General features: G+C 32.7%; 1 protein-coding gene across 1 annotated transcript; it reads right to left on the reverse strand.

Annotated features, from left to right (window-relative positions):
• Positions 1-3,003: 3,003 nt before the first annotated feature.
• On the reverse strand, positions 3,004-12,330 carry LOC125670649 (V-type proton ATPase 21 kDa proteolipid subunit c''-like). The gene is made up of 7 exons (XM_048905942.2): positions 12,122-12,330; positions 7,688-7,736; positions 7,469-7,552; positions 6,753-6,900; positions 6,179-6,233; positions 5,019-5,209; positions 3,004-3,703 (listed from the first exon to the last, which is right to left on the reverse strand). The coding sequence occupies exons 1-7, from the start codon at positions 12,225-12,227 to the stop codon at positions 3,674-3,676; spliced, it is 663 nt and encodes a 220-aa protein (XP_048761899.1). The 5' UTR covers positions 12,228-12,330; the 3' UTR covers positions 3,004-3,673.
• Between the last annotated feature and the right edge of the window lie 493 nt (positions 12,331-12,823).

Genomic DNA, 12,823 nt, shown 5'->3' on the forward strand with positions numbered 1-12,823 from the left:
GTATACTAGCTTTCACTTCCTTTAATCTGCGCATGTCTTCTAGATTATTCCTTTCCATTTCGTAGTTTGAAAGCACAGGCACTCGACGTTTTAAATATCTATAATTAAAAAAAAATTGTCTTCCTGTAAACATAATATTGACAATATTATGTTTACAGGAAGACAATTTTTTTTTTATTATAGATATTTAAAACGTCGAGTGCCTGTGTTTGAAAGGTGCAGACGCACAATTATTTTTTCAATTCCCCCCCCTCCCCCCCATTACCGAAACTTCAGTATATCTAGTTTAAACTAAGCTATTGGCATTCTTCAGTTCTGAATACAATGTAGTTAATGTTCCATTTCACCACAAGCCTCCTCTTTTTAATCTAAGAAATATTGTACTTTAGTAATGTAGTTATAGTTCCGGTTGTCGCTTTCGGTTTGTTAATTTCTCTTTTCAGCGTCATGGCTTGGATCTCTTGGCTCCTGCGGTGTTGAAAGAGTTCCAGAACAGTGTTTGGAGATTAAGGGTCCCATGTGTGTCTCCTATGTTTGGTGATTGACGATGAGCATAATTTTGCATAGATTACTGTCTCCTGGGGGTACTGTTTTTTCCAGGCCCCCTGGATCAAGATGGTACTTCTATTGCTGAATGTTTATGCTGGCAAATATTTCTCATCGGCGCATACATTTGTTCATTATTTGTATTTTCCTGATGTATTTTATTTCTATTAAATGCATGGCCATGACAAACACGCCAAAACACAATTTTACTTATTCAATTGTTATCAACTTTAAGGGTGTTTTTGATCAATGTGTTCTGTCGTTGTTTATATTGAAACTGTCACAAAATAACTATGGAGCACCAAATTAACATAAACGCAAATAATTGAAGATATCTTTAATTATTTGAAGATATCATCAATTCAATTATTGCTCTCTTTATTTGAATTAATGCGTGCATTAAATCAATTATTGCTCTCATCAAATGAATTAATGCGCGCTTCAATTCAATTATTGCTCTCATCAATAAAACTTCAAATTACTCGCCCTTGATTACAGGTGGCGCACAATCCGTTAACGTCCAAGGCGTTTCTAACCTCAAGTTTAAGAGAGCGTCGGAAGATTAGAAAGTTGTTCAATATTTAGTAACGACGGCGGATTACGGTTCGCAGGACCTCACTGCGCTTAGAGACGAACTTAAGGGGGGGGGGGGGGGGGTATATGGAGCGCCAAATTAACATAAACTTAAATAATTGAAGATATCTCCAATTATTTGAAGAAATCATCAATTCAATTATTGCTCTCTTTAATTGAATAAATGTGCTCTTCAATTCAATTAATGCGCGCATCAATTGAATTAATGAGAGCAATAATTGATTTAATGCACGCATTAATTCAATTATTGCTCTCTTCAATTCAATTGATGAGAGCATCAATTTCGTAGAAATATTGCTCGCATTTTAAAAGTTAGACCTCGGTATAAATAATTTGATGATCTCTTTAACTCAATTGAAGATATCTTTAATTATTTACACTGCTTTTGTATACGGAATTAATGCGCGCATCAATTCTTTTAAAGAGAGCAACAATTCAATTAAAGAGATCATTAATTCAATTGTAGATATGTTGAATTGAAGATATCTTTAATTATATAGTTGCTCTCTCTAAAAGAATTATTGCTCTCTTCAAATGAATTAAAGATATCATTAATTCAATTGAAGAGAGCAATAATTGAATTAATGTACGCATTAAATCAATTATTGTTCTCATCAAATGAATTAATGCGCGCATCAATTCAATTATTGCTCTCATCAATTGATTTAATGCGCGCATTATATCAATTATTGCTCTCTTGATATCTTCAAATAATTGAGTTTATATTAATTTGGCGCTCCATATATACAAGAAATTGTTTAAAACAAAGTCTTGTCAAAAGTTGAACATCAAGACCAAAGTGACACAGGTGATTGATGTAACCCCTGTACTTCTTGTTGCTATGATGGTCCAATTCGTTTATTTATGACAAGCCATTTTGCTATTTATTAAAAAAAAAAAAAAAAAGAGAAATATCTCTTTAACGAAGAGCAACATCTCTGAAAGTTAGAGAAATATCTCTTTAACCCAGAAAGATCTCTAAGCAAAATATCTCAAATCCTTTAGATTTCTCATTACCATATAGAGATATCAAAGTTAAGATATTGCCAACACATGTTCTCCAACTTTGAGAGGTACATGTATCTTTCAAAGCTAATAAAAAAGTTACGGGGAATTTCGCTGTTCTGCTAGGCTGAGCGTAGGATTTTAAAATAAGAGATTATGCTTGTAACAAAAGAATTACCAGGAAAAATAAGCTTCATAAAATTAAGGCAAAAGGAACCCGTATCAAATTACAAGCATGCTTATGAATATTTATTTTGTTGAAAATGCCACTTTTCATTTTTGATAAACGCAAATTTGAAAGTTTATTTTAATTCTGTGCAAGTTTTTTACACATAGAAAACTAAGTGTTGGTAGACAAAGCATTCTTCTTGGAGAAATTTTAGATCCATTTAAGACAGTGAAAAGAAATACAGAATACTCCCAGAGCACTTGATATGAGAAGACAATAACATCAACTTTGTGCGGAAAGAAATTGACCAAGACCAATGCACCATATGATCCAGTTAAATGACAATTTTTCTCTGCTTCTAAGGGATCCTGTTCATAGAAATGCTTTGTGTGAATACCCGGATGCCATGGGAATATTAAGATTCCATGCATATGACGTCAAATTATGATTGGATTAAAGTATGGTTCTGGCACCAAATCCGTGTAAAAGTTCGAGGGGGGGGGGGGGGGGGGGGGGTTGGGGTTGTAATTTTGTTCTATGAAAAATTGTAGATACACAACCAGCGTTTTTCCAGGATGTTTTTCCCTACCATGTGTGTGTGTGTACACACCATACACCATTAAAGAAACTTTATATACCATTTCAGAAATCATATTCACTAATTGCTAAAAAAACCAAAAATCTTTTGATTAGGATGAAAATATTGAATTTATTAAGAAGACCATGTAACAATGTGATACTTTCATATGTAACTAGATCTTTTATTACACACACTACAGATATTTTCAACATTTTGAAACATACTGAAACTAAATATTTTAATATCAAAACAGCAAAGGATTATTTAATGATTTTGAAATAGACAACCATTTCATATACATGTACATATGCATCTTAAAATCCTACAAAGAAAAAAATTCCTCCTCAATGAGAGTAACAGGGGCCAATAGACACAAGTATTACAATAAATTTCATGTACCCTATTTGTTTAGGGATGAAAATGCAAAACTTACTAGGATTTCTAAGTGCATTCCAATTTACTTGGTATACTATGATCTTTCTATAAATGAGCAGACATACATAGATAAATTACACTAGACCAGCACAATTCTGATTATGTATATGGAATGCTTTCTGGGTTATGTCCATCTACATATTGATCAACAACATTTCTATTTAATTGTCCATCAAAACCACAATCACAACTGTACACAATATATCCTATAGACTAGACTCATGTCATCACAAAATAAGCAGTGCTGGGCTCATAGGATAGGTGGCTACATGTCATGTTTGTCAATAATTATATATATTAGTACTATAGACAGCTCTATATTGTAACTGAGATCCTGTGTCCTTTTAATCTGATCCCATCTTTATTCCAACAATCTGTAAAACAAAAAATATTCATGATTAACAAATAAGGAATATATGAATTAGTCCAAGAGCACAAAAATTCATGCAGCATTTTGTTCACATAAATGTACCATGACAGTAGGCCAGTTGGCCACAATGCTTGCATTTTTCTTCCACAAAACCTTACACCATGTTAAGGACCAAATTTGCAAACCTAGCGCTGTTTGCATGTCATTAAAGGGAATTATGACCATCTCATACCCCATGGTGACCCCAGTTATCACACTAGACCAAGAGTTCTGTGCATAAAATATTTCCCCAAAATTTACCACGTTAAACAACCAGTAATTTTTTCAAACATAAAAGAAAATTGTTGGGAATCAAAATCCTTGCAATACACACATCTTCAATTTCTTTACAAAGGCCTTACTGGCTCAGCATGAAAACTGTAAGAGGAGTTTAATGGACAAATCATGTAACATAAAATTTGGGTTTAGCAAATCTCCAGGGCCAGCGAAAACTACGTCCAATAAAATTTTCATTATTTTCCTCTCATAGGGAAATAAATTTCATGTCGCAATAAGCCTGAATTTGCTGTAAACATCTGCGTTATATTTAAAGTGTGTTTTACTGTACCCACTTTGTTAAATTTCCTCGTAACTGACTAAGTTCAACAACCTGTTATTTTCTCAAATTAAAAATAAGCAAAATTCCTGCTACACACACATCTTCAATACCAATACAAACTATCTGTAAAATAATGCCCTAGCTATAGAACTGTGAGACAGACAAACCATGTATTCTCTATGTAATATTTCCCAAACCGACCAAGTCCGACAACCTGTCACTTGCTAAAAATATTGAAAAAAAAATCAAAATCCTTGTCCACAGACAGGCGTATAAAACAGCTACTACATAGATTTCCTTACTTCTGCACTAGTAAAGTGTTTGATTTGCTTACTCTCATCTGATGAGATAAGTGAATCAGACACTTAGCTAGCAAAGACAGACTCGGTGGTTCAAGAATCTTTATAAAGGATATACTCTATTTTTACTATTACCTTCCCCAAAGATATGAATAATAATTACATGTATATATGCCATTTCATTTGAATAAATTGTATCCTCTTTAATAATAAGGGATGCTTCATGCCCAGTTTGATTAAAAGGGTTCAAGAGAGCTTCTGAGAATGTAAAATCATTCATTTTCAAATTGTGAAAAGTTACCAGAAATACAGGAAAGCTGTTGTACAAACAGACAGATGGACAAAAGTCAAACTTTGAAAAGCTTACTCCAGCCATTGGCTTAGGTGAGCTAAAACATATTTTAAAAAGTTTTTCAACCAACCTGTAAAATTCCAATAATGACACCAAAGAGACCAATGACACTAGCAAAGATTTCAAGAATCAGAATTTTGACAAATAGTGTGGAATTCTGTGCATCTGCCAGAGCTGCTCCAGAGCCGACAATTCCTACGGTGATCCCACACGCAACATTGGACACCCCAACACTCAGTCCAGCCGCAAACATACGGAAGCCTGTCAAATATCCAGTATTCACCATAAGAGATTGAAATACAATGTACACCGAAAGAAAAAGAAAAAATAATAATACTGTCAGTCATGCATCTTCCAACATATTGTAAAATCATTCATTTTCTAGTTGACTTTTTGTGGTTTCAGAAAAATAAGTACAATGTATATTCGTTGCTACTTGATTTTGTAGTCGAAGAGTTGTTATTCTTCAATGTTCCCATTCAACAATTATCCATTGTTAGCTCAATACTTTTACATCATCATATGGGAACTTATGCTTATGTCACAAATAGGCTTGCTTTGCAAGGTTATGTAGAGCCTAAATATCAATATCTTTTTTAAATTTTATTTTATTATATATACATGGAAAAGATGTCTATTGTTTATAGTATGGTGAATAAATCAACAACGTAAGCATATGGTACATTCTGTATAATCAGCTTTGTCAATTATACAAATCATCCCATCCTTTATATACCCACTTCATACAAACAACCAAGATATGTACTGTATACAGGGAAATATTTGCCCCCGTTTTATTTTAATCCCTTTCGCCCTTGCTGTCAGTGGGCGAATTTAAGACTGGGCGAAATTGTTCTTTCCATTATATCTCTTTCAACACAACTGTTTGTGGGTGAATTTGAAACAGGGCAAAACTGTAAGCATGTGTAGAAAAGTGAAAAAAACACAAAACAAAAATAACCTTGTACACAGTATATCTTTCTTTTTTTGTTCTTCAGTTTTTCCTGTTCATGGATGATATGAATTCATGTGTACATAATGCATGTCCATACCATGAAAAACAAACTAAACCCCCTCTGTAGAAATCAATGATTTTACTGGGTTTTTTCTAGGTATATTACTACACTCAGCTGTTCTAAAACTTAATACAAACTACAATACATTTTAAAATGCAATGTATAATGAAACGAAGCATATCAATTTAAAGAATTCACCAAGTTTACTAAATACCTGCATCATAGCTGTCTCTGATTACTTCAGCAGAATCGTTTTCCTTGTCAAATGACTGCAAATAAATGTGCAGCAACTGTAGTTGTAATTATCATAGCAATACTTTCCATAACCCTATGGCAATATCTATACTATATGTAATTATCATAGCAATACTTTCCATAACCCTCCGGCAATATCTATACTATATGTAATTATCATAGCAATACTTTCCATAACCCTATGGCAATATCTATACTATATGTAACAGGGTTCCAACATATTGGGAAGACTGTAGTGATGAAATTAGAAAATTATTGGCATTTTATAAATGAGAATTTCATAACATGCATTTGATGACTTTATCTACACAATTGAAATAGGATTTTTATCTATCATGATTTGTAATTGCGAATGTATTGAAATTTTGGCCATAACTTTTAACTTCTATACATGTATAAAATCAGATGCTATATATATATGTATCAGTATATCCAGGATTTAGCATCACAATCTACATACCAAGCATTTTAATTTTTTGTTAAAAAGAGGAAGAGAGTCTTCCTTTTTTCACTCAAGCTCTGAAGCCACTTACTCCAATGCTTTGTCCAATGATGATGGCCATGATGATTCCGTAAATAGCCACTGCCTCACAGAAGATGATGCTGATCAGGTTCTTGGTCTTGATACGAGGAGCCTTCACACCCGCTCCTAAGATACTAGCACCAGTTGTGAATATCCCCCTACAACCGAAGACTCACTAAATGACACTTCAATAAAGATTGTGAAAACGTATGTAGTATGGCATATATTACATACTTCTGAAATATCTATATTATATTTGTATATGTATCACATATATATGGGTATTAATGAGCTATTGCATCTTTATCAATATCCAACTAACATGGTTGCTGTTGTAATTAATGCTAAATTAGACCACTTCAAAATTTGTAATGCATTAATTTGTAATACAAACATATTCAATGCCATTTTAATTTCTCTAAATTCTTTTCATATCTTTTCTGTTTCTGATGCAAAAAGTTCATATGAACATTTCTGATATTTTACTGAGCTTTCATTGACTTCTGGCATAATGAATTATATCTATGTTCCATAGTTTCTCGCAAGAACTAAAAATGCATCTTAACAATTTTCTTTTTCTAAAAAAAAAAGTACTAAATTCTTCTGTACACTTCTTTCTTTCAAAATTGTATGTGCATCAATTTAACATCTGTGAGAGAATAAGTTTGTCTTGTCATTTTGCATTGATGAAAGATTTGAAACTACACTACAATAAGAAATTTTTACCATGCAGCACCAACAACTGAGAAGGAAATAGCGAAAGTAACTCCTAACGAAGCCCACAGGTAAGGAGATGTTTGTTCCAAGAACCTGTCAAAATACAAGCAATCAATATTTGATTATCTGAAAACACTTATGATACTGAAAATCCTAATCACAGTAATCAAACGGTATGTGACAATGAAACCATAGCATATTCAGCATCATCAAAATCATTTTACTTACCAACCAAAATCTATCCTTGTTCCTTTGCCAGTTAACACATAATAAAATGCTGAAAATAACAAGAGGCAAAATGAGTAAAACAAATAACTTCCTCCCTTTTTCCTTAAATGATATTTGCTGTGAAGTCATAAAAGTTTGATGGTGGTTTAATTTCCCTAGTTTTTGTGGTACGTCACGCCCTATAATGACCTAGATACAAGTGTTTGTCTCCATGGAAATACACAATTTTACAGTACATTGTATAATGCAGAGCAACATAATGTAAAGCACACATACATTTACATTTGGCTCACCTATATGAAAACAATTATTCGGCAAGCACGTTAGCATCACAGGTTTCCGCCATTTCATTTCTTCATAAAATTTTAAACTTGCCAAACCCATTTTCTAGTACAAAAATTGTTAAAAGGCTGTCAAAAATCATGTCATGGGGCAGACTCGCGATTCCCATAACAGGAAATTCTCATGAAACTCATCAATGCCATACATCATACATGCTCCAATTTTCTTCACCGTGTTTTATTGAAAGCATTGTTTCTCACTGCCTTTTTCGGATTTTTCATACTAGGGGAATTAGTTACGAAGTCAAAACAGGCTATAGTTCAAGTAATACAAAGGTCAGACGTCCATTTCGAAGCAAAAGAAGAGAAGTTAACCAGTGTAAGCTTAATTTTACGTCATGCAAAAACTATGCAAGCTGACCAATCAATTACTACATGCCCTATAATTCAACTCCCAAATGACCTAGATACAAGTGTTTGTCTCCATGAAAATATACAATTTTACAGTACATTGTATAATGCAGAGCAACATAATGTAAAGCACACATACATTTACATGTATGCTACAAATCTACCATGTGATATTTTAAGTACAATATAGTTTAATTGAATTGGAAAAAAGGCTTTTGATTCAGAGGAATGGAACTCTCCTTTTCAAAATCTTAGAGAAAGTTAACTTTGCAACAAATTTCATAAAAAGGATAAAACTTCTGTATGAAAGTCTTATTTTTCATATCAATAAATAATAATTTTTCATATCAAAAAATAACAATTGGTAAACAAGAAAATGTTGTATTGGCAAGAGGAATTCATTAAGGCTGCCTGTACCAGCTCTGCTCTCCATTAGTCATTCAATGATTGTACCGTAATATTGGTAGTAATAATAAATTTTTCAAATGATCTTCATGGCTTTAAAAAAAAAATATGGATGAAATAAAACTGAAAAATACGGAATCATTTATATAAGTCATTACAAAATTCAGGAAATATTGGGAACCAAGTTAAACTTCGCCAAATGGAATGAATATTATTGCAATTGGGACCTCCCAAAAGTATCATAAAAGAAATAAGGGGTATCAAAATGATAAATACTTCTATTAAAGTACTGGGGATAGATTAAGAACATGATAAAACACAGCAAATGATCATAGAAATTTCAAAGAATTTGAAAAAATTGAGAAAATACTGCATTTCTTTAAACACAAGCTACAATTTCATATTTTTATTGGCTTCCTCACCGATTGTAGATGCATTTTGTTCCATTTAGGCATTCAAAGTAGCACTAAATGCACCTCTTACACAGAAGAACTCTTATCTCAAAACTTGTGTATTATGTCAAAAAAAAAGTTCAAACTCTAATCTAATTGTGTATCACTTTGCATTTCAATAAATAAAGAATAAATCATTAAATACAAGTATTTCTGACAGTATATCATATTAAATGGGTTGATCTTTGGAAATAGAAGAAAATAATACCGAAATTTGATAGGCATAAAAGTTCTATTGTGAAATTTAAAAACAATACTTTAGAAAGATTTGCAATTGGATGCATATCTTAAAGGGATTATTGAATCTTTCCAAAGTACACAAAATTATATGTAATTAAGCCTGATATTTATATACATACAACGTACATGTATATAAAATTAAATAATTGAAGATATCTTTAATTATTTGAAGAAATCATCAATTCAATCATTGCAGGCAATAATTGAAATGATGCATGCATCTAATCAGTTATTGCTCTCATCATTCATTGAAGAGAGCATCAATTCAATTATTGAGCACATCAATTCAATTAATGAGAGCAATAATTGATTTTATGCATGCATTAATACTTATAATTTCCATTAGTGGAACTCTTCAAATTAAAGGCGCGTAAAGTCGTGCTACCAGGACAACATAATGCAAGTTTTACACATTACTTAGGCATACGTGATATAAATTATGGTATCGAATACATATTACAATCGACTGCAAACCACAGCACTGATTAAAATTCTACAGTCAAATTTAGGAATTTATTATTCTTACAAGAAAACAGACGAACTTATTAAACTATGTGAGGGAAAGAAGCTACTAAATTTGCCAAATCTGACCGATATAAAGCATTAATCGCAAGAACTGTGAAGGGAAAAACCTATATGCACATCCAACACAAGAACTTTTCTTGTAATTAATATGTTTTTAAAGTTATTCTGTCAGACTATGAAGACATTCTATTTTATCATACAATTAGGACAGGTGCATATGGCATGAACTTTGTAATCGTACACGTATCCCCCTCCCCCCTCAATTTCCATATTTTATAACAAGTTATATATATGCCAAACTGCATTTTTAAAAAGACGTTTATGACACTAATTAACACAACTAATGCGTTTCCAAACTGCATCTAAGCTATTTTGAAAATTACAAAATATTGATGGACTTCGGACAGAGAACATCATTGTTTGGAATTTTTAAAATAGGTGTGGTGGAGTTTAAAAAACATGTAACATTTTTAATACGATAGTGTTAGAATATTTGAAAAATGCAGTTTGATCAATGGTTATTTAATTAAAAAATACACCATGTATTTTAACTCTTGAAAAAAGGGGGGGGGGGTGCTATGAACGTTTCGTTTATGTCCCAGTAATCTTGCACTTGCTCGCGAGACTTGTGCATTTTCTTACCAATGACGCACAAGAGTCATCACAGCGAGATAACTCTAATGAGCTGGTAATGAGAAGTATTCAATTGATGAGAGCAATAATTGATTTCATGTGCACATTAATTGAATTGATGAGAGCAATAATTGAATTGATGAGAGCATTAATTGAATTTATGTGAGCATCAATTCAATTATTGTTCTCATCAATTCAATTAATGTGTGTGCTGGACATCAATGTGATGGAATTATTGCTCGTAAAATTGCATTTGGAGCTTGGTATAAATGATTTGATGATCTCTTTAATTATTAACACCGCTTACGTATAAGGAATTAATGTCCACATCAATTCTTTTAAAGGGAGCAACAATTCAATTAAAGAGATTATTAATTCCACTGAAAGTAAATTTCCAGACAAGAATTATGAAGGACTGCTCCGAGATTCGGTAAAGGCGTCAGTCCAAATATTCAACTGAGCCGAAATTACATACACAAGATGTTTTCGTGTCTTGATTGAGAATAATGGCAAAGTTTCGTGCAAATAATACTGAATAAGTGCAACACATACTCAACATGACACACATTGTCTCTATAAAATTTACAACACAGTAAAGAAATTTCACATCAACGTTGCTGCATATGAGGGAAAGAAGCTGAAATCAAATGCGCATCGTGAGTGTTTTTGTTTGGAGTTATATATTTGCAGAAGTATCGGACATTTTAGCACTTTATATTCTTTTCACATGAAACACGAAGAGATGTACTCCTCGGGTGTTTTTCTTGGTTGTACGAGGTATATTTACTCTCGCTAAAGAGGGAATATCTCGCTATAAGGGAAGTGTTCCCAACCTGTTAAACAGGTTGGGAACACTTCCCCTATAGCGGCATATTCTCGCTAAAACGCGATTATCCCTCTTTAGCGAGAAATAAACATTACCATAAACAGGAGTTTTGGTGTCTTTATTGAAAATAATGGCAAATCCCGTGCAACGCTGAATAAGTGCGACACGCACTCAACATAATACGAATTGTTTCTATGAAATTGACAACATAGTAATGAAATTGCATATCAATGTTGCTGCATAAGAGGGAAGCAGTCTGAAATCCAATACACATCATAAGTGTTTTTGTTTTGATTCATATATTTGCAGAAGTATCAAACATTTTAGCACTTTTTCTTCTTTTCACGTGAATTATGAAAAGATGTACTCCGCGGGTGTTTTTCTCTGTTGTACGCGATATATTTATTCTCGCTAGAGAGGGATAATCGTGTTTTAAAAGCGAGAATATCTCGCTATAGGGGAAGTGTTCCCAACCTGTTAAATATTAAATAACGCTACAAGAGAGGGTATAACAATTCTTTCGATAACATATTCAATATTGATCAGCATCCGTGGTTAATCCAGTACAGATGAACATCTATCTTTTTAACAAGAGACATTTTATAATTTCATCTTCCTAGATAAGAGTTAGATGAATTCTTATATCACCAAGCAGTCTTACCAATGATAAGTAATGCCAGACTTCCTAGCATTAGAGAAATAAAATATACAGGGAATATTGATATCCCCATCTGTTTAGTGGATGGTTTTTGTGGATTGTAATCCATTTCTACGATCACTTTTTTTTACTCCAAATACACTAAATCATATGATCATTGATCGCCGTCTTTCAAACGGAAGTGGCGTCGATCAAAGGGAAGTTGATAATTCGGTCCAATTTATTTCGAGTAATAAAATGATATTGTTGATAGCATGATTCGAACAAATAATATTGGGTATGAAAGGTCCAACTAACACTTTGATTTAAAGTTTTTTAAATATTTTAGTTTGAGTATCTTTTCCAAAAAGTTTAAAAGCCGGTTTAGGTGATTAATGAAACGATATCAAGGATAAATATTAGGACCACCTCTCAGGCTGTCGGGTCGGGGCTCTTCATGTATAAGAAATTTATCTGAGTATACAGTACGTTGTCAAAATTTACTCAAACTGAAAATAAAATGAAAAAAAATAATAAATAGAAGAACTAAAGTGGATTTGCTTCCTGTTGAATATAACTTTCGTCTATGTCTCTTTTTCAACACATATGCATATGGTACTAACTAGTACTAGTTAGAAGTACTAGTGCTTAGGTAAAACCGTGACTGTTATAAGATACATTGCGTCCTTGTGTCCCCTCTTAACAAATTCCTTCCTTATGGATGAC

Source organism: Ostrea edulis, chromosome 4 (assembly GCF_947568905.1).
Source record: "Ostrea edulis chromosome 4, xbOstEdul1.1, whole genome shotgun sequence".
Classification (NCBI taxonomy): domain Eukaryota; kingdom Metazoa; phylum Mollusca; class Bivalvia; order Ostreida; family Ostreidae; genus Ostrea; species Ostrea edulis.

Bases quoted from the DNA above. Each gene is read 5' to 3' on its own strand.
- LOC125670649 (XM_048905942.2), bottom strand. From the start codon at position 12,227: ATGGATTACAATCCACAAAAACCATCCACTAAACAGATGGGGATATCA. The intron at 7,737-12,121 runs GTAAGACTGCTT...TGTTATTTTCAG, and splicing joins TCTGGCATTACTTATCATTG to CATTTTATTATGTGTTAACT. The intron at 3,704-5,018 runs GTTGGTTGAAAA...TTTGTTTTACAG, and splicing joins TCATTATTGGAATTTTACAG to ATTGTTGGAATAAAGATGGG.